This window comes from Neodothiora populina, assembly GCF_041146345.1.
Source record: "Neodothiora populina strain CPC 39397 chromosome Unknown canker_contig_8, whole genome shotgun sequence".
NCBI classification, from domain to species: Eukaryota; Fungi; Ascomycota; class Dothideomycetes; order Dothideales; family Dothioraceae; genus Neodothiora; species Neodothiora populina.
The window spans coordinates 1,822,274-1,843,952 of NW_027191411.1; the positions used below are offsets into that span (position 1 = coordinate 1,822,274).

At 52.0% G+C, this 21,679-nt stretch overlaps 6 protein-coding genes across 7 annotated transcripts; 2 read left to right on the forward strand and 4 right to left on the reverse strand.

Moving 5' to 3' along the window:
• Positions 1-957: 957 nt before the first annotated feature.
• AAFC00_007070 (uncharacterized protein) lies at positions 958-2,528 on the forward strand (the record flags this gene model as incomplete). Its single annotated transcript, XM_069347127.1, has 2 exons — positions 958-974; positions 1,034-2,528. The coding sequence occupies 2 exons, from the start codon at positions 958-960 to the stop codon at positions 2,526-2,528; spliced, it is 1,512 nt and encodes a 503-aa protein (XP_069199999.1).
• Positions 2,529-4,507: 1,979 nt separating this feature from the next.
• Positions 4,508-6,043, reverse strand: AAFC00_007071 (uncharacterized protein; the record flags this gene model as incomplete). Its single annotated transcript, XM_069347128.1, has 7 exons — positions 4,508-4,664; positions 4,726-4,856; positions 4,910-5,225; positions 5,282-5,339; positions 5,390-5,525; positions 5,577-5,815; positions 5,869-6,043. The coding sequence occupies 7 exons, from the start codon at positions 6,041-6,043 to the stop codon at positions 4,508-4,510; spliced, it is 1,212 nt and encodes a 403-aa protein (XP_069200000.1).
• Positions 6,044-9,177: 3,134 nt separating this feature from the next.
• On the reverse strand, positions 9,178-9,932 carry AAFC00_007072 (uncharacterized protein; the record flags this gene model as incomplete). Of its 2 annotated transcripts, none has more annotated exons than XM_069347129.1 (2): positions 9,178-9,765; positions 9,819-9,932. In XM_069347129.1, 2 exons carry the CDS (start codon positions 9,930-9,932, stop codon positions 9,178-9,180), a joined length of 702 nt encoding a protein of 233 aa, XP_069200002.1. The 2 variants fall into 2 exon arrangements, with proteins under 2 accessions (XP_069200002.1, XP_069200001.1); XM_069348387.1 differs by having other exon boundaries at positions 9,819-9,875.
• A 337-nt stretch (positions 9,933-10,269) lies between these two features.
• On the forward strand, positions 10,270-12,880 carry AAFC00_007073 (uncharacterized protein; the record flags this gene model as incomplete). The annotated part of the gene is made up of 2 exons (XM_069347130.1): positions 10,270-10,389; positions 10,457-12,880. The coding sequence occupies 2 exons, from the start codon at positions 10,270-10,272 to the stop codon at positions 12,878-12,880; spliced, it is 2,544 nt and encodes an 847-aa protein (XP_069200003.1).
• Positions 12,881-13,061: 181 nt separating this feature from the next.
• On the reverse strand, positions 13,062-16,869 carry AAFC00_007074 (uncharacterized protein; the record flags this gene model as incomplete). Its single annotated transcript, XM_069348650.1, has 4 exons — positions 13,062-14,022; positions 14,117-15,227; positions 15,285-15,495; positions 15,547-16,869. 4 exons carry the CDS (start codon positions 16,867-16,869, stop codon positions 13,062-13,064), a joined length of 3,606 nt encoding a protein of 1,201 aa, XP_069200004.1.
• A 2,192-nt stretch (positions 16,870-19,061) lies between these two features.
• On the reverse strand, positions 19,062-20,730 carry AAFC00_007075 (uncharacterized protein; the record flags this gene model as incomplete). Its single annotated transcript, XM_069347132.1, has 4 exons — positions 19,062-19,294; positions 19,356-19,564; positions 19,618-20,207; positions 20,269-20,730. 4 exons carry the CDS (start codon positions 20,728-20,730, stop codon positions 19,062-19,064), a joined length of 1,494 nt encoding a protein of 497 aa, XP_069200005.1.
• Positions 20,731-21,679: the final 949 nt, after the last annotated feature.

A 21,679-nucleotide genomic window follows, 5' to 3' on the forward strand; every position in this document is an offset into this window, starting at 1 on the left:
AAACGACAAGTGTTGTGGACCAGAGAGAGCGGGTAAGCTCTGTTGATTGGTCTCGGCCACGTTATCCCTCGATTTCAGTATCCGATATTTGGGCATTTTGGATTCCTACTATCTCACAGCGAGGGGAAAAGCGACAGATAAGTACAGCCACAAACGCTGTCGCTATGGTATGACAAGCGCCAAACTTCTCGAATGTAGTATAGACCCAGGTCTGTGCCCTTGACAAACTATCGATCGGTGTAGACCATCTACGATCGCATGCATGGAATTGGTAGAGGATAACATGGAAGGCCCCTAAAAGGGCTTAGGATGGTGAGTTTTAGTCGGTGGTGGGGGATTGACAACAGATCTCGATCTTGGTCATGCTCCCTTGCTTAACGCCTGAGCCCGAGATCCCCTCCGCATCAGTCGTAGGCGTGCATCGCCCATCAGCTGTAATCATGAAAGCAGTCTACTCTATATTGAACACTGGCGGCTTTAATTTCTTAGCTCTCACGGCGTTAACCATATCCGCCTTGATCCGTTCCGCTATTAGCGGACGCTGTCGAGGCATCTCTTGGGTTCCACGAGAGGCCAAGCTACACCGATTGTCGCACTTGAAAGGGTATAACAACATTTGAAGGCCCATACTGATCGACATGAGTAGCGGCACATATTTTGCCTCATGCATACCCGTGCTACCGAATCGCTGAAGAAAGGAAGAAAGAAGCGGGTGCGATATCTTCTGGACATCGCCGCTCGGTACACGATTCAAGCACCTAACGACTTGTGGACCCTGTACTTGTAGTACACTACGATATGAATAAGGATGGGTACGCCCGACAGCGATCTCGCCGGGCGTGTCAGCCGTGCCATCAGCGGAAGAGGAAATGTGATGGTGAGGAGCCATGCGCGACGTGCGTAGGATATGGCTATGAATGTCGATATCTCGTCCACGATGCGAAGGCTTCACCACGGATGCAAATACCGACGATGTACTATGAACCACCGAATGACGAACAGTTGCCTACCGTCATCTGACACTATGGTGAAGAACAGGAAATAAAAAACCAAAATTACTCAATTTCGAAACGCCCAAAGAAGAAGTTGAGTTTCGTGGAGTGCCCTCGTCCAAATTGGCTGAAGAAGGCGTACATGAACCAGCCAAGTCGCGGTTCGTGAGTGCCAGCTCCGCCATTGTCTTTCCTAAGAACCTGGCGAGAGATCTAGGTGCAAAGGACATGCTGAAGATGCATTCCTATGCCTGGAATGCGGGCACCAGACCAGAACAGACGGTACCGCTTGGTGTCGGCGCAGCCAGCATACTTGCCTGGAGCGAACTTCAGAGTCTTACCGCCATCTACTTCGAGGTCGTCCATTCAGTATTTGGATTTATCGATCGAGATCTGTTCAAGCAGCGATGCATCTTACATTGGAACGGACACGCCCAGTCTACTGGATTTGATGCTGTCGTAAGTGGCGTCTGCGCGCTGGCTTCCCTCTTCGCGGGGCCAAACTGCTCAAGAGCAGAAATACAACTGGTGCAGCACGCCAAGAACATCTTGGACAATGTCAGCTCGATGCACGCTGCATCGTACGACCACGTTTCCGCCTGGATCCTCCGGTCACTGTACCTGCGTTCGACGACACGGCCGCACTCATCATGGGTGTCCAGCTGCACAACGATGCATATAGCTGAAGCGGTGGGTCTTCACCGAGAGCTGGACACACTACTGATGGCTTCGCGCAGCAGTACCATTTCCTCGATCAGCCCCAAGGAAAAAGACACGCGACGAAGGACGTTCTGGGTCGCGTGGTCCTTGAACCGCTTGTTTTCGTGCGAGTACGGCCGAACGGCAGTCGTCATCAACGACATCAGCTGCACGGAGCCGGCTTGGGTCGCCAATGACTATACGCATCGCTTGATCATGCTAGCCAAAGTGGCGTCGGGTCTGACCTCACCGGAGATGCTGGGTCTACAGACTGCATTGACCGGACTCGGGATGCATACTCAACAGCCGCCGGTGCTTTCTTTGCTAGAGGCAAACGTGGGGTTTTGCGTCTTTCGACGACTTCGCCTGCAGGACAACGGACCGACCAAAGACCAGATCGGAGAGACGACGTCGCTGGCCATTACAGCGCTGAAAGCGGCACGCTCGCTCGCCGAGCAAAACCATGTCTGGTGGGACGTGCTCGGCGTGCCTTTCCACTTCATCTGCATATTACTGGCAATCAACACCCCCGACAGTCTTTTGCTGCTAGCAGAGGCGATGCAGACGCTCGAGGACATCTCCGAGAAACTGCAAACGCACATGAGCAACGAAGCGGTGCGTACGGCACAATTGCTTGTGGACGCTTCGTTCCAGCGCAAGATGACGGAGCTCAATCTGCTCAGTGTGCAACGCAGGCAGGCGCCTGCTACACCGTTGGATGCGGATGCGCAGGCGACGATTGACAGCATGCAGCAGGAGATGCCGCTGTCTGAGTGGCTTTATGACGGAGACGCGGATATCGATCTGTTTCTTGACAGTATTGCTGGGTACTTTTAGGGAGAAGGAGTCGAATGGGACATCTTGACTTTTTTATGTATGACGAAACCTTTTGGAACAGTCATGAAAATGACCCAAGGATGGTTTTGGGTCTTTTCTTTTTGACAATACCCGGTAAGTAATGACGAAGTACGGCAGCGTTTCTGGTTTAGACCGTTTGTACGGTCATGCAGGGAGTTTGGGTTTTTTATATCTGTGAATAGAATGTCGAGGGCTCGGATAAGGATAAGCAGCATGATGATATTATCGGCTACGAGACCAAGAAGAAGAAAACAATTCATGGCTTTTCAATGTATCTATCTATGTATGTATTCGCTATATCTAAGGTATGTCACGAAGAGAAAGAAAAGGACTATATCGTACATACAATTCCAGCATATCACACACAAGTAAATCGCCACCACTATCATCATCAGCAGCCAGAAAGTGTATCCCCGTCTTGGGGCATGTACAACAACGCAGACCCGCCTCACTACCAGTCCTCTCTTCACCCTGCCCTACCATATCTATCTTACCTAGCCCTCACCCGCCATGTGATTTACGAGGCGGAGAGCGACGCAAGACACGGCAACTGCAGTGCAGCAAAGTGAACAACACAGCCAGACCAAAGAGTCAGCGCGCGTCAGCACACGTCACACCATATCTACCATACCATATCAGATCATACCCCATAACAAGCATAAGACAGACAGAGGCCACACCTCAAGCAGATCTTGCATACTATACTAGTCGAATACATCGTCTTGCATCCCTTGCTTGCTCGCCATGTCTATCCTGTTCTCAGAGTCCATTACCCGTTTCAGCCGTGAGTATTGCACAAGGTAATTATGTTCCTGCGCATGCATGGACTTCACAGGCAGGGAGGGCGAGTAAGTGGAGTCCTACGCGGACGGCGCCACTGCGTGGAGCTTCCCTTCCCTTTGTACCCTCGCTTCTCATATCCACCTGTGTAATATGATACACAAAGCAACCGCAACATCCCTCCTAGTGAACGCCCATGATCGGCCAATCAAAAAGAACAAAAAGAGGGTGATGAATAGGTAGGGGGAAAAGCAAAACGATATTCCGATGCGGGGAATTGAACCCCGGCCTTGCCGGATCTTGTTGCTGTTGGGCATTGAGAGCGGCAAATCCTAGCCACTAGACCACATCGGATTTCGATATCATTTCTACAAATTTGTGGTAATATATCGTTCTACACAAAGCCGAGAAAGAGAATGAGAATAGGGCAACCCTGGCCTTCATGCCACGTTCCACATGGTCTTTGTGCTTTGGGTAGCGTACTTCGAGGGGTGGTACTCTCGAGTCTTTCTGCTATGCTTGATATTAGAAATAAAAGTTGACATGGACTCAGTGAGTGTTTCTCAATTTGTCAGAGTGTTGTAGAGATACGTTTGCTACTGGGTCCATGCAGTTCCGTCATAAATACATGGCTGTCGCACACCGTTAGCAGGAGTGCTCTCTAAAGGTGACATAGACGTCTAGGGAGCTGAGACAATGGCACGTCACGTATGCGATATCCTTATCGGAAACGAAACAAAGTGAATACATATGTTTTGTTAAAAGCGAGTTACATACTCACTGTCATGATACAAAATCATGTTGGGGCATGAAATGGAGTAAGGGAGAACGAAAAGCATGGAAGACTACTTGTGGATGCCTGGGTGAGATTTCGTTCGTCGTCCATCTTGTACATTATGAGAGTTATTGAAAATATATGTATAGGGAGATAGCGCCTCTCTCTCTCTCTCTCTCTCTCACGATCGATTGACCCAGCGTGAGAAGTCACTTTCCCCGCAGGCAACAAGAAGTAGAAAACATTACAACAGACCACCAGATTTACTAGCTGGGTCTGTTTCAATCTCGTAGAAAGACATACGCGGACTTATAGACGTATAGACAGACAGATAAAACAGACAAACAGCAAAAGGGGAAAAGGGACAAAGCAAAAAGAAGGCTGAGCCCCTCTTTCTATTCACTTAGCCCCAGGGGTGCCAGCCACCGCCAAAGTGACCACCCTGTCTCTTACAAGCAGTGACGGAAGCGGTAGGAGTCACAGTCGACCACTTGGTTAATGACGCGGTAATGGTGCCAACAGTCCAGGTGTAGGATGTTGTCACTTGGAGCTTGGTGAAACTGTCTTGTAGTCAGTATATCTGCGACAAAGAGGAGAAAAGAATAGAATAGAAAGACGTACGTCTTCTGAGGAGCGGTAGTAGTGGAGACTGCGTAGCCCGAGAAAACAGTCGATGGAGGCAAAGTGCTAGTGACGACCGTGCTTGAAGTCTCGAGGTCGAGGACCGTCGATGTGGTGCCGGTAATGGTGGACTGTTTGACGATCATCAGCAAAAGAAAAATTCGAATGTCCCGGTAAAACTTACAGTGGTCGTGGAAGTGGCGGTGGTCTCGGTGACGGTGACAGTTGGAACATCAGCACTGCGCTTGGCGAGATTTCTCTTGTCGACCTCGCGCTTCTCGAGCTCATCGGGCGATCTGGCTTCTCTGCGCTCCTTGCGAAGAGCATCTCTGATCGCGAACATGGCCTCGCGCTTAGTGGGAGGGCTTGAGAGACCGGTAGGTAGAGAATTGAGAATGCGAGGCTTTCTGTGCCAGGTTGGATCCGGGAAGTTGGGTCTTGGGGGAACTGTGCAAGTCGCTGTGGTTGTGCTAGTCACGATGATAGCGGTGCGAACCCAGCTGAAATCCAATTGTCAGTAACAGGTAACACCACTTTACAGGAATAGAAAACTCACGTCTTGAATGTTCTCGTCAAGGTGGTTGTGCTTGTCACGACAGTAGGCTTTGGAGTAACTTTGGACCTGTTAGTACTCGATCGATAAATGAGGTTGTTGGGTTCATACCAGTCTTGACCTTGGTGGCGGTGGGAACAGTCACAGTCAGAGTGTTGTTCTGGACGACCGTGCTGGTCAGAATACTCCATGACGTGGACGTCACGGTCGGGGTAGTAGTGTAGTTGTATTGGAGTGTAGGAGTGGCCTTCGGGACATCAGCCAATCATTCTGGAAAATAAGTTGTTACAAAACTTACGGTGACCGTTTGCTGCACTCCAGCTGTAATCTCAAAGTCTCTCTGGTAGGCAATCGGGTCGCCATCGCCGTTGTTGGAGATGATGGTCATTTCATATTCTCCCGAAGTCATGTCGGACTTTTCTAGAGGGCAAGTAGACATCTCGGATGTGTAGTCCGGCTGTAACGGGACATCCGAACAGTAGACCTCCAAGTCATTTGGTCCAGACAAGATGATGTTTGCCACATCATTGTTGCAACCTGCAGATGAGAATAAGTCTAGGCTTACTAGCGAGACAGCAAGGGCGACATACCGGAGAATTGTGACACGCACGTAAAGTCGTCCGTCGAATTCGTGTTGATAAAGTATGAGCCTCCGTCAACAAAGTCTATGCCGTAAGACACACATGTCTGAGCAAGACCATGTCGTACAGATGCAAATAACAGTCCTGCCAAGGGCAGGACAGATGAAGAAGAGCGAATGAACATGGTGAATCCCACAACGTACCCACGTGGTACAAGGAGTATGTCAGACGGGTGATGTGCAGATCTGAGCGAGGGACTGGATGAAAATGAAAGTGAGATGCTCAAGCAGGTAGCACGACAGATGTATATACGTTATTCGTGACCGGTAGCTGCAGCAGCACCAGCATGAGCAACATACACTCAAAGAGTCAGGCACGGAGTCCGGCTGAAAGAGATATATGGTACATGTCTACTTGTTCTGTTCAGTCAGCCTCTAGAGGCCTTCGATCCATGTTTTCTCTTTCCCGATTAGATCATATAGCGTAGGCTACTGCCACTACTGGACCACAATTAGCAAGATATTGATAGATATGGTGGCTTCATCGGGCACCGCAAGGATGCTGTAGGAATACTGGATACAGCGCACTGGCTTACTCTTACGCCACTAGTATAGTACGAGGTCAAGAGGTACAAGGGCTCCTGCCGGAGCCGAGAAGGTTAAGGTGGATCTTGTGAGAGGGAGAAGGATCCATAGTGCACGAGCAGATGATCAACCATGAGGCACTGCGGCGCCGGGTTGAGTAGATAGAGGTGGGGTCCGAGATCAATGGCAGCACATCATCTCTGTATGGATCATTTCACATGCAAAGACTCGACCAAGCAGAGCTTTGCCAGGCGTTGGCATGATGCAGTGATGATTGTGCTGTTAGCAAATCTTGTTGCCACAAGTATCATTTTCTGACCTCGAGGCTGCAAGGCGGCAAGCCTTTTCGGAGATTTTCTGATCATGACGATGTACTTTTGTTTCCGGATATAGAACTATTGGTCAGGCCGAGTTGGAAGTCACCGACCAATAGCGGAGTTTACGTCAAGTAAGATGCATAGCTTGCAGCAAAACATCGTGAAGGGCAGGGATTGATCCTTGTATGCTTCCATGACGCCGTCCCGTTCGATCAGGACAATTCATACTTTGATGGTATAGCGGCAAGGCCACCTCTTGCTCCACAATTCAAGACTTTTGTGTTGATGAATGACAGCAGCATGAAGTGGGTGAAGACGTCGCGTGCTTAACCTTGATTCTGGATCCCCAAGAAGTCCGAAAGCTTTGGCTAGCGAAGCATTGTGAAGAAGCACGTTTACCAAGAACGGACGCAGATCTGCAAACTCATGCATGTCTCGACACTGAGGGTCTTATTCTGACTGTCTACACCATGGTGATACGAACATTGAGGGCTTCCTGAGCCACGATTGACGACAAAGCGAGCATGTCGATATAAGAAAACACGAGGCAAGCTCGTCCCCAGAGGTCGTCCAAGTAAGGTAAGCAGTGATGTAGCTGCTGACACAAGGCTTTGTTGGTCAAAATGCGGGGCAAGATTTGGCCGGTCGCGATGGTAAGAGACCCATACTAGGTAATTTTTCTCACTTCATCACTCTATCGAGTACATATGCAAAGTACATGCGAGTCCGCAGCCTTACATACGGCTCAGGGAAGGATGAATTTCTGAACAAGGTAGCGATCAACCAGGCACCGCACGGCTCGAGCGGTGAAAAGGCAAGAGACACAACGTCGAGGCACGATGGCCTATTCGCGATACGGGACATTAATGAGAGAGGGGCCGGGGTCTTTTAGGCGGTAGATGCGACCATGACTCTCAACTCTTCTGGTGTTGGTCCGACGATCTATGACACAGAATCTCCTCGCCTTGTTTCTCGCTGGTGAACAATACTGGGTTGTTAGTGGCGCTCGCCACCAGGTTTTATGACTGCAGCAAATACTCCACGTAGAAGGCAGCCGCTCACAACGCCACGGCACATGATCAAGTGGTGGCCTTGTTCAGACTTTGTGGAAGATAAAAAGTGAGAGAGAAAGTTTATGTTCCTCAACCTACACATGGGGCTGTATAAACTCAAGCCAAGGATGTTCACGACATAGGCTGTTCCTCTGTGCTTACTGTGGTGCCCTGGCATGACGCTCCTTCTATATATAGGGTCGTATCTTAGCGATGTATTCAGGTTGTATTGTTGAACGGGAGCATGAGGGGTAGGTGACCTTCTGAAGTGATCTACACACTTTGGCCTTGCGCATCTAAAGGAAACTTGTACTTCAACGATGCCAGTGTCATGTATTGTGCTAGATATGCTATACCATGCCAGCTGAGCGAAGCCAAGATCTACAAGTGATGGGGTCAAGGAAGTTATTCATAGCAAGCCTCGCAGGAAAGCTTGTGCAGAGCTACGGAGATAATGATACTTGTACAGGCCCTGAAATGCCAAGTAAGCGGCTCCCAATGAACTCGGTGAGAAAAGCATGTGCAAGGTGACGAACGGAAGCTCGCTGGGATGCTCGGATATACGGGGCTCTAGCCGTAGTCGTCATATGAAAGTGTTGGGCAAGATCAAAAGGGAGCTCTCCGGAGGCATGTCGTACGGACTCATGTACAAGAAGGAAAGCTGGGTATGAAACTGTTGTTAAATTGGCTATTATGGGGCATACGTCACACATTGTGCGTCAGGAATGACGACGTGACGTCTCTGATCCAGTGACAAGCAAACAAGAGTCGGAAAATAGTCATTAATGAAAACAGATGAATCTGCGGATGTGTGATTGGTGCGCATCCAATGGTTGACAACTGCCCCTGCCGAACGGCGAGATTGCACAGCAATGGTGGTAGCAGTTGTCCATGGCTCGACCGCACCATCGGGTGACCCGGCAGTTGGATTTCTTGCAGGAGATCATATATACCAGGGAGCTCATGTGAGGATGCCGGGAGATGAACGAGTAAAATGCATATGGGCGCTTGCTCGGGTTGCTGCTTCTTTCTCATGCAAGTAAGCATGGGTATAACCCTGAGAATGCATGTGGCGTACATACGGCGTAGAAGCGGCATAAAGATGCATCCTGTGTGAGTGGCGCACTGACGGAAATTTGTTCATGCTATCCGGGTCCCAGTAGGTCTTCTGGATGAGGCAGATGAGACGCATGAACACATCGGACGCAGGGGCCCCTGACTTGGAGATTCAAGGAGGGAGCCCGCCCCTAGTAGCTGGAAACAACTTCTGCAGTTCCTGCAGACGCTCCCTAATAGTCGCACGACGAGCATGAGAGAGAGGCGGATCTTGGCTTGGGCGTGTGATACCCACTCGCAGAGCGGGCCTCATCCAAGCGTCTTGATCTTCTTCTTTTTCTTGCCACCATCGGAAGCTTTGCCGGGAGCTCCCTTCTGAAAGTCTCTCCAGCTCCCGATTCTCTGGTCTCGGGTCTTCTCCCAGCTCTGTTCGTACTCTCTTTTGCGTTTGCGTTCGGCAATCTCCTCTTCCTCTTTCTTCTGCTGGCGACCCTCTTCCTGCATCTGAGCCTTGATCTGCTTGCGACGGCGCAACTCGTCGTCGACCAAGACCTTCTTGGTCCACTCGCGCCAGGCAGCCTTGAAGTCGTCGTCTGGGTCCTTGACTTCAGGCGAGTCCTTGTCTAGTTTACGCTCGCGCATGAGAAGCATGCGAGCGTCGGAGATGGACTCGTCGAGGCGGGCGCGTTCCTTTTCGTCGAGCAGGCTGAGCTGGGCCTTTTTGAGACGATCGAAAGCATCGGGGGCGGCGGGGTTTGTGGTTTTGTCAGGATGGATGAGGAGGGACTTGGTGCGATAGCATTTCTTGATGTCGGAGTCGGGCACACCGGGCTGGAGGTCTAGGACGGCGTATGCGTCGAGGCGGAAGGCGTGCATGATTCTGTTGATCTCGGCGTCCTGAGAGCGTGTGTCAGTATGGGAACCTCCAGGCTAGAAGGTGAAAGGGCAACCTTGTCGAACTCCTTGGACTCTTTGGACAGCAGCGAATCGAGCTCCTTCTCCGTCATGCCATCGTCGATGTCTTTGGCGATGTCCTTGTCGGACTTGTCTGCTCTGTCTGCCATTCTTGGGTGCATGTGACAGCGACGAGGGGTGTGCGTGTAAGAGGGCGCAGAATAGACGGAGACAGTAGTACAGCAGGAAGTGAGCAGGACCTCGAGATGCTGTTGTACAAATGGAAGGTACAGCAATTGCTTGGTTTCCTATCGATTGGCGGAGCCCGCAGCTGTATACTTGGCGCCAAGTGTTTCCGCCGCATGTGACAGTGGAAAGCGGAGCGTCACCGCCGACGGGGAAAAAAGTTACCTCCGATCAGAAAATCAATCAATAATAAATCATCATCAACATCATCCACTTTTTTTGTTGTACCATTTCGCTTTGCACTGTTGGTAGCAGGCAATCATGGCGCCTCACATCACAGGCCGGACCAAGCCTACAAAGACCAAGAAATTAGATCGAGCGCAGAAGAGGAAGCGTGACGATGTCGACGCCGAAAAGCTAGAGCAGGCTGTTCAAGACCTGGTATGTTCTTGGTATCAGCATCCTGTGCTTGTCATTCTATCAGTATTTAACATCATCCATTCTGCAGGATGTCAAAGGCAGCTATGACTCATTCACCGACCTCCCGCTCTCGTCGCCCACCAAAGAAGGACTGAAGGCGGCCCACTTCACCACCCTGACGCCGATCCAGGCCCAGGCCATCCCGCTCGCCCTCAAAGGATCAGACATTCTGGGAGCTGCAAAGACCGGATCCGGCAAGACCCTGGCGTTTCTTGTTCCTGTGCTGGAGAATCTCTACCGCGCACAATGCATCGGAGCAGACGCAGGCCTGGGCGCCATGATCATCTCTCCCACCCGAGAGTTGGCCATCCAGATCTTTGATGTTCTCGTCAAGATCGGCAGGAAGGGGCATTTGTTTGCTGCGGGCCTGATCATCGGAGGAAAGTCGCTGCAGGAGGAACAGCACGCTCTGGCGCGCATGAACATTGTTGTCTGCACCCCGGGCCGCATTCTCCAGCATCTCTCGCAGACGGCCATGTTCAACGTCGACAACCTCAAAATGCTGGTGCTGGACGAGGCTGACCGAATTCTCGACATGGGTTTCCAGAAGGATGTCGACGCCATTGTCGAGTATCTGCCTGCCGACAGACAGACGCTTTTGTTCTCTGCCACGCAGACAAAACGAGTCTCGGATCTCGCCAGACTTTCCCTCAAAGACCCCGAGTACGTCTCCACCAACACCGCAGACACATCGGCCACCCCCAAGACCCTTCAGCAAAGCTACATCGTCACCCCGCTCTCGCAGAAACTCGACACTCTGTGGTCATTTCTGCAATCCACGAAAAAGGCCAAGATCCTGGTCTTTTTGTCCTCGGGCAAGCAAGTCCGCTTCGTGTACGAGTCGTTCCGACACATGCAGCCCGGTATTCCGCTACTGCACCTGCACGGTCGACAGAAACAGACGGCGAGGCTGGACATAACCAAACGCTTTTCTCAGGCCAAAAACTCCTGTCTCTTCGCCACCGACGTCGTGGCGCGAGGTCTGGACTTCCCCGCCGTCGACTGGGTCGTGCAGGTCGACTGTCCCGAAGACGCAGACACGTACATTCACCGAGTCGGACGCACGGCACGCTACGAACGCGCAGGAAAGGCGGTCGTGTTCCTCGACCCCAGCGAAGAGCTAGGCATGTTGTCCGCCCTAGAGGCGAAAAAGGTGCCGATCGAACGAATAAGCGTGCGCGCAAACAAACAGACCAGCATCCAGAACCAACTGCAGCATTTGTGCTTCAAAGACCCCACTCTCAGATACTTGGCGCAAAAGGCGTTCGTCAGTTACGTCAAGAGCATCCACATCCAGAAAAACAAGGAAATCTTCAAGCTCGCCGAGTTGCCGTTGGAAGAGTTCGCCACGGCCATGGGCCTGATCGGCGCGCCCAAGATCAAGTTCATCGCAGGCGACGACGCAAAAGCGCGGAAAAACGCCCCGCGACAAAAGATCGAGGACTCCGAGGACGACGACGACGACGAGGAAAACGAAACCGACAAGAAAGAGAAAGAAAAGGACAAGGTGCGCACCAAATACGACAGGATGTTCGAGCGCAAGAACCAGGACGTGCTGGCAGACCACTACGCCAAGATGATTGCAGACGAGAACAACGGCGACGGCATCAACGCTCTAGACGGCACCACGGCCTCGGACGACGACATGTTCGCCGTCAAGAAACACGTGCCCAACTCGCGCACGAACCACGCCTCCGACGACGCCTCCGAAGCCTCAGACTCAGACTCCAACCTCCTCGGCCCAGCAGGCGAAGCGGCCCCGCCCGGCGCCAAATACATCCTCCTACCCAACAGCAGCACGCCGATCCTCGTCGACTCGAACCGGCGCGCGCGCCTGCTGCAGAAGAAAAAGAACCTGATCAAGCACATGGACAAAGGCGTGCACACGCGCTTCGACGACGACGGGCAAGTCCTGCCGGCGGACAACCACTTGATCCGCGAGGAAGACTTCAAGAAACTCGGTTCCGCGGAGGAACAGCGTAAGAAGTTCTTGGAGGAGGAAAGAGAGAGAGTGCGGGTGCTGGACGAGGAGGACAAGGAGGTCGCGAGGGAGAAGAAGCGCGCCAAGAGGGAGAAGAGGAAGGAGAAGGATCGGCTTGCTGAGCTTGCGTCTGATGACGAAGAAGCTGAAGAAGCAGGACAGGGAGAAGAGGAAGACGCGCTCGCGAACTTCATCGCTGACGCCGCTTCTTCTTCTGACGACAACGAAGACGAAGACGACGACGACGACGACGACGACGACGACGACGACGGCGTCCCAGCTCTGGTGTCTAGAAGACGACCTTCGTCAGCAGACTCGGACTCGGAAGCAAAAGACAAGGACCCGAAACGCCAGAAGAAATGGTTCGAAGAGGAAGGCAAGGCGCGCAAGAAGACGCGGTTGGCGCAGCGAGACGCCGAGCCCGAGACGCTCGAGGATCTCGAGGCGTTGGCGCAGGGCTTGCTTGGGTGATCAGTCTGTTGGATATCATCATCTTCTTCTTCGCGCATTTATCTACATGTGTGTGTTCTGTCGTGTGCAATGTGCATGGCAGATCAGAGATGAATTACCTGGCACTTGGGCCTATTTCTCTACCTACTTACTACCCAATATTCCACCTCTTACATCAACTCTTACCTTTGATCTTTCATCTTCAATCACCACTACCAATTCCGTTTCCGATTTCGTTGCTGGTGCCGTTACCCGCATACTCTCCGGTACCTGCACCAGCACCTCCAGTAGTAGCCCCACTACTCTCATCAGCCCTGGCCAGCTCACCACTGCCACCATTAACAAGCCCAGCATTATTCCCACTAGAAACAGAAGACGTGACAATCTTCTTCCTGCCATTCGCTTTATAGCTCAACACGACGTCGCCCCCGGCTTTCCACAGGTGAGACCGGATCGTGGCCAGCGTCATTTTCGGCGGAATCGCTTGGTGGTTGCAGTAGAGCTCTAGGTAGTCTTCGGGTCGGAGGATCGAGGCTTGGTCGTTGTTGGCTGGGTTGGTGATGATGGGTGGTGGGAGAATTGCTGTTGTGCGTAGACTTGATGGTTGTGCGAAGGTTCGTGTGGGTACTGGTGTTGATGCTGCTTCTTCTTCTTCTTCTTCTTCTTCTTCTTGGTGCTGTGATGATGATAGAAGAGGAGAATGGTAGTGGTGGTGGTGGTCATCGTCCACATCGTCGTCGGGATGCGCGAATGGATTGTCTTCGTCGTCATCCTCATCGTCACGATCATCATCGTAATTCGACGACGACGACGATCTCGTCTCCTGAGTGGAGAACGACGAGGACAGAGCTGGCTGACTATCAGAGGTCGACAAAGATGCGAATCTGGCGTATGGATTGTTCGAGGAGAAAGTGGGCGATGTTGCCGTTGATGGTCGGGATGCTGCTGCTGACGGTACGGCAATAGGCGCTGATATTGCCGTGGTTGGAGAAGTCACTTGAGCGGGTGCGTTGACATTGCTGGGTACTGCCGTTGCCGTCGCTGCAGCTGCCGCCGGGGCATTATTGCTACTGGGTGCTTCATACCCAGGCTCGATGCGCTCAGCAACATAAGTAAGGATTTTGCGAGCACGGAGCATGCGATTGGCATTGAGTCGGTTGTTTCTGTCATCACTTCATATTAGCCATCTAGCACTTTGAGATCCAATTGGCAGGAAAAGGGAAAAGAGTAGAGGAAAGAGAAAAGAATAACACTCACCCTTCCGTGGCGACAGGAGGCAACTCCCCGCCCAAAGGCTCAAGCACAAAACTTATCTTGACCACGTCCTTGTACGGTATTTGATTCTTCAACAGAACGTCACCCAACCACATGGGAGCGTACTTTTCCAACAGCTCCACCTGGGCTGCTTCGCCGGTTACGCCAACTTTACCTTCCCACAGGTCAGCGACGCCGCCCGCCTCAGGACTGTCTTCTTGGATCAGAATTGTAGTATTAGGAGGAGGTCTTAAAACAGGCGTCTCAGAAGGCGAAGAAGGCGTGACCTGAGAAGGAAGTTCCAGATCTTTCGCGGCGCCGAGTGCCCCACCTGCCGACTCCATTGCGTTCTGTCGCTGTGCTTGTGCGGTGAGATCATCCTCATATCCAAAGCGGATCTTCTGAATGCATCCCAGGAAATTCTCTTCCACGACACGGGAGTTGTCCGTTTTGACGCTCCTTGTGTCCGACTCGGCTTCCGACTCTTTGCAAGCATCCTCGATGACGGCGGGTTTTGCAGCTTCATTAGTGGTGGTCCGGCCAAGCTTCTTCATACCGAATGACATGTTCATCTTGAATTTGCGGCCGAACTTGGAGGGTGTTTCTCCGGGCAATGCAGTCGCTGCATCAGAACCCTCGGCGGGCACCTCGCCTGGCGTGACGGGCGCTTTGATAGTCTCCGTTGGCGAAGTCAACCCTGCTGTCGCTGTTGTAGCGGTGGAAAAGTAGTCTTTGGAATCGCCAGATTTGCGGGATTGCTGGGATGTCGTCTTCGACAGAGGTGCGCCATCTTCCGAGTCACTGTCCCGCTTCTTGATTGGCGAGGACCCAAAGAATCCGCCAGGTGTCGCTGCGCCAATGGACAAACCCGGTGTATACGAACTACCATGACTACTGCCAGCCTTTAGTGTGGTCGCAGTCAACGGCGCAGTTGTGTCGTGGAAACCATTGGTCTGGGTCATTGGTAGCTGAATACTGGGCGGAGCGTTTTCTCTTTCGAATTTCTGCATCGTTGCTTTGTCTAGTAAATGTCGTCGTATCTGCTGGTCTCGTAGGACCTCTACATCGACCAGACCTGCGAAAAGATAGCGGAGTACCCATTTACCAAGATTGACTGCAGACACATATTTCAGTAAACATGTTTCCTTCAGAGCTACACAATCAGACTTACTTCGCTGGTCTTCCTTAAAGTCCGCTTGCTCACTAGGATCTAATTCGTCCGCATACATCTCCGCATCGAAAGCATTATTTTCTTCCAGGGTGATAGTCAGAGAGCCCGTCCGCGTGTCGATGGAGCACCAATTAGGCACCGTTTCGAATGTGTTGACTTCTGGCGCGACATCTTCAATATGTCGCTTGCCATATGATTTGACAGGAGCGCACTAGTGACATCAGCGAACACCTCGTGTCAGCTCGAAGTGAGAACAACATACCTTGATTATGTCCCACATCATGACCTCACCAGCTGTGTCGAGGGTCAAGACTCTCCTCCTATCGCTCAACATGTGGTGCTGGATAAGACCGTTCTGGCCCTCGACGTGTGATTCTGGTGCGCTTCTGACTGGCACCATGACCTCGGACTCTGGTTCTTCCTCTGCTTCCGTCGCGTTGTCTCTCGTCGGAGGACGTTGGGCACGAGCGACATAGACAGTGTTGCTGAGTCTCAAAATATGCTTGGACGCAATCTTATTCCCACCACTGGGTCTTTCCCTCATAGGACTTTGCGGAGGAGACGAATGGTACAGCGGACTCGGCAGACGTGGCTTGGCGGTCGGAGTGCTCATCCTGTGGGACTGAAGCACGCCTTCAGGCGACTCGACCTCTGCACCATCCGTGTTTACGTCTCTCCATCTGTTGATGCTGGGTCTGCTTGTGCCCGTCCACAGGAAATCGCCGGATGCAATGATCTTGTGCACACCTTGATGCTCCTGAGCGACGGCGACACTGAGACCATCTTCCAGCTCTGCACAGCCTCTCGTGTCGGTTTTGGCGATCAGGCCGCTCTTGTCCGAGGACCAGAAGACGGAAAGCTGCGGGTGATCAGACCACAAAGACCAGACGCTCGCATCGTGCATGGTGAAAGTATTCATACAGCGGCCGGCAATGACAGACCAAAGCTTGACCGTCTCGTCGCTGCTGGCAGTCATGACAGTGCTGCCGTCGTGGCTGATGAGGATATCGCGCACATTGTCCGTGTGGCCGACGAACTTGGTGACACGCTTGCCGGTGCGGGGATCCCAGATGCGCACCGTACTCTCGGGGCCTCCGCTGGCGATGATGGAGTTTGTGGCAGCCAGAGCATAGATGCTTCCCTTGTCTCTTCCCAGTCCGCTGGCTCCCTCCTCGAGTCCGACGTCGATGCTGAGTCTCTGTCCCGCACCGCTGATGTCCCAGAATTTGATCTTGCGGTCGAGTCCACCACTCGCAACCCAGTCGGCGTTCTGATCAGGCGAGGCCAACACTTTGACGTAATCGTTATGTAGACCTATCGTCTGTGGTGGTAATGCGTCGGTGCCTGCGGGACGCCATAACTTGACACTGATGTCTGAGGAAGCCGAGACGAGCGCTTGGTTCTGCTGAGTCAGGAGGATGTCGTTGATCCAATGTGTGTGGGCCTGGACCTGACGACGGAAGGTGGTGGTTGGCAGGGGAGGAGCTTTCTCGTCTGGTCGTGTAGCCGTGGGGGGTTTTTGAGATCGAAGTTGAGGTCCCAGGCGCAAATGGCACCGTCTCGACCACCCGAGTATCTGTTTCATATTAAGCACATGTATGGAGCCATGACAGAAGGCATGGAAGCATACAGTGAAGATGATTGCTCGTCTATGGCCAACCCATTGACTCCCAGGCGATGTCCGCCGGCCGAGTTGTCTAGAGGAAGGACATAGCTGATCCTGCGGCGCGCCTTACGAGCCATTCCCTATGCGAGCAAGCAAACAAACAAACCACAGAATTCACCTCGATGCGTGCATCAGGCAAGGAAGGTCGCTCGAGCAAGTCTATCAATTGGAGGATTGGGGTAGTGCGCAATGACGACCAGGATCAGCCAAAGCCGGGGGCGCGCAGGTGAGCGTGGATGGTCGGCAAGCTAAGGTATACTCCTGCTCAGGCAAAAGCAGCAGTACTATACAGAGTAGAAGGAAGATGCAAACAGATTGCAGTATGATACAGCGAGTCACGAGACGATACAGACAAGGTGGATGGAAAGAGAGAGAAGAGAGAGAGAGAAAAAGAAGGCGTAAGGGTGCATGTACGGAGACTACAGTCCACACTACGACCTCCGCGAGCTTACTTGTAGACGGCTAGAAATGGCACATACCGAACATTATCTCACCTTGACAGAGCTGATTATATACACTCGAGAGTCCCATCCGCGATAGATACAGTATACTCTGCAGTATCACAACCATCATCCGACCTCTCTTATCGATCAATGGCGACCAAGACAAGGCAAGGGAGGTACGGTAATCACCCCTCAAAAGCAGACGGCTTGAACGGATATCCTAAGCCCCCGCGACCCGATTGCCAAAACGTGGGAGAGGGCACAGACTCACTCCATACTTGTACCTTACTTGTACTGTACAGGTGCCTTGCGCAAAAAAGCACGGACTTTCTTGGACGTCTCCGTGTCGCGTGGGTGCAGGTGCAGGCGGCAGTCTGGACCCATTCCAGGCTAGAAATGGCACAAACTGTACAAGTACGCTGTCTCATCAGGAACCGTATCGATCTGGCATTTTGTGTCGTATACACCACAAGTGCTCGAAGCCGCGCTGCATCTTGAGGACGTAGCTCAAGGGAGCCCGAACCACTTATCTACCAGGAGTTGTTCAGCCGTTGGCCTGTCCCTCGGATCCATCTTCATGATCTTACATGTGAAGTCTTTGTCATCCTGAGTGACCTCCTCATCTTGAAGCAAATAGAATAGTTTACGCAAATAGTTGTCTTCGATATGATAAAGAATTGAAGCAAGTATCTGGTTTTGCTGCTCGTCAATAAAATCCTCATAACTATCAGGGAATGGTCCAAAAAACCGAGCTTGCTGTGTAAGGACATGGAATGGGTATCCGTCAAGCCTCCAGTATACTTTTGGCAACAAGTTCAAAATCAGACCTGCTTAGTTCCGCCTTTCCAGACACTTCTGACGCATCGCAATTAAGTTGTTCTAGCACAAGACAACGAGGCTCATCGATGACTTCGACGAATTGGCGAATACATGGATGACCACTACATCAGTACGATCAGTACTGCTGCGAATACCGAAAGTCAAAAGTTTCTGATGAGCTGAAGTCTGTCTGTTTCTACGCATACCTAGCACTCTAGATCGTATCGTACAATCTTCGAGTTATCGAGTATGTGTTCTTAAGACCTTTGACAGCCTGACCTATCTTAATGCCATCTTGACAAGATAAGGTATGCTAGGTACTTACTGTAATTACATTGCAGCAAGCTCCCCTCTTCGACGACCCCGGTTGCCAAAACGTGGAGGGAGGGCACAGACTCTGCGTCCAGAACCACGCGGAGAAAGCACGGACTTCCTCTTGAGGTCATCTCCATGTCGCGTGGATGCAGGTGCAGGGTGGGTTTTGGTCAAGACAGACGGAGTTCGGCCCCCGCGCACTCGATGATCACCTACTCTCCATGACCTTCGCTCGGCTGCTTTGCCCCCGAGGCGTGGGAAAACGACTTCGACGTCTACAAGAGTCGCGTGGCGGCGTCTGGACCTATTCCAGAACGCCAATGGCGTTTGGTTCACCTGGCAGTGTATTGCATTGTATTCTATTGTAAGCACATCTTAGACCACATCTTCATGTTGTATCCAACGGGAGTCTCTACACGAGTAAAAGAGTGATATATATTGGCAAAAAAATTGGTTCATTTCATTTACGTCAAGACATTTACATGAGGCAAGGTATCAATCTTCATAATCTGCACACATCGACACCACGATCTCTTAACCAAAGAGAGCATCGCCGAGTCTGATGCTGACCGTCTTGGTCTGCGAGTAGTTGTCGAGGGCTGCCTCGCCGAGCTCGCGACCGATACCAGACTCCTTGAAACCACCGAATGGCAGTTGCCAGTGGAGCATGTTGTAGCAGTTGACCCAGACGGTACCTGCGCGAAGAGCGTTCGACACCTCGAGGGCGGTGTTCAGGTTGCTTGTGTGTACTGCGGCAGCGAGACCGTCTGTTTGAATTCCACTGTCAGTATATGGCTGAGGACAAGACCCTTCACAAAAATAACTCACATGTTGTGCTGTTGCCAACGCGAATGGCATCCTCCTTGGTCTTGAACTTGGCGATCGAGCACACGGGTCCGAAGATCTCCTCTTGCATGATCTTCATGTCCTCCTTGACGTTCGAGAAAATGGTGGGTTCGATGAAGTAACCCTGGTCACCCTTGCGCTTGCCACCAGTCTCGATGACTGCGCCCTCCTTCTCACCCTCCTTGATGTAGCTGTCGTACAAGTCAGCAAGTGTACAATCGTATTGTAAGCATGGAATGCGTACCCCATGATTCTGTCGAATTGAAGCTGCGAAACCTGAGGTCCCTGGAAGGTATCCTTGGAGTATGGGTCGCCGACGACGTTCTTTGATGCTCTTTCCTTGAATCTCTGGACAAACTTGTCGTAAATGCCCTCCTGCACGTAGACTCTGCTGCCTGCGCAACAGCACTGGCCGTGGTTGAAGAAGATACCGAAGTTGACCCAGGAGATGGCGTTGTCGATGTCGGCGTCGTCGAAGACAATGTTGGGCGACTTGCCACCGAGCTCGAGAGTGACCTTTTTCAAGTTACTGGCAGCGGCTGCCTTCATGATCTGTCGGCCGACAACGGTCGATCCAGTAAATGCCACCTTGTCGACATCCATGTGAGAGGCAATGGCTGCACCGGCGATCTTTCCGAATCCAGAAACGACGTTGATGACACCGTTGGGGAAACCGGCCTCCTTGACAAGGCGGGCTGCGACGAGGCCAGAGAGGGGAGTCTGCTCAGCAGTCTTGAGAACGATGGTGTTACCGCAAGCAATGGCAGGACCAATCTTCCATGCCCACATAAGGATGGGGAAGTTCCATGGGATGATCTGACCGCACACGCCAATCTACAAAGGGCCAGTCAGTAACTGCTAAGATGGAAATCACACGATCCAAGGTATAACTCACAGGTTCCTTCTTGATGTAGTTGAAGTGGTCGGGGTTGGTATCTACGACCTTGCCCTCGATCTTGTCTGCCCATCCACCGTAGTATCTCAAGCAGCCGGACGCAGCTGCGATATCGCCCTTGGCCATGCTGAAGGCCTTGCCGTTGTCCAATGACTCGACAGCGGCGAGGAGATCCGAGTTCTCGTCGAAGAGATCGGCGAGCTTGAGGAGGTACTTGCCACGGTCACAAGGAGTGACCTTTCGCCACTCACCCTCGAATGCCTTGCGGGCAGCAGCGACTGCGGTATCGATATCCTTCTCGCTGGCTTCCTGGACCTGGCAGATGACCTTTTCGGTCGAGGGGTTGATGACATCGAATGCCTTGCCATCGGCGGCCTTGACGAACTCGCCGTCAATGAAGAGGCCGGTGGGCTGCTCGTACTTGCCCGTCACGGGAGTCTCGAGCTGAACTGAAAGACTCATTGTGCAGCTATGTGTGTGTGTGTATGTATATGTGGAGATCTGGGTATACGTCTTAGGAGAATCGGGTATCACAAGAGAAGAAAAGAACAGAAGTAAAAGGACAAGTGACCACAAGGCGTAGAGGGTAGGTGAGGGGCGCCTTATGTACAGCTGGATGAATGTCGTAAAAGATTAACCTGCCTTTCTCCCCACCGAGCAAGTGCTCCACTCGTCCAGAATGCTAAAATCTGGCAGGAAAGGAATGGCGAAAATGGAGTCATCTGATTGGCCATTGGCTCCAAATAATACATCAAGGTTTAGGGGTTGGTGACCTCGGCCATGAGGGTGTCTAAGTGGGGTGCAACCAAGAGCTACCCCGCATATCGCTTCGTTCTTGGTGAAGAGTTCCGAGATTGGTAAGGGGAGCGTTTAGTACCAGGACCACCGTATTCCTTCCGTGGAGCCTCGCCCAATCGATGCATGCTCCACCGAGTTAAGCTTATGAGGTTCTCGCTTGTTGCTGAGATCTCCTTTGTACAATCCGGGTCATAGAGAATCATCTGGTGTTTCCATCATCTTCATGATTGATGAAGCAACAGCAGCAGTGACGACAATGGTGCTATATGGTACTGCTGAGCGCACCCCACACCCCATCTCCACAACAACCCCAGCTCGGTCCATCAACCAGCCGATGACCAATGCTCGTGAAAATCACAGCCGGATTGATGGCAGCGTCGCAATGCTTCACTTGGCGAAATCTGTAGGACACACAGCAAAGCTCTCTGCATGGTTAGGGGTGATTTCAAAGCGTCCTGCGCTACCCCTGCACTGGGTGAGGTGCCTAAAGCTGCTTAGAGATAGGACAAGATACAGTACGTTCCATGAGCCATCTAGATGGCAAGGAAAAAGTCCAGCTTAGACGCGGCTGTACCCATCCCCGCATCATTATTACTGCTTGAAGACATTACCT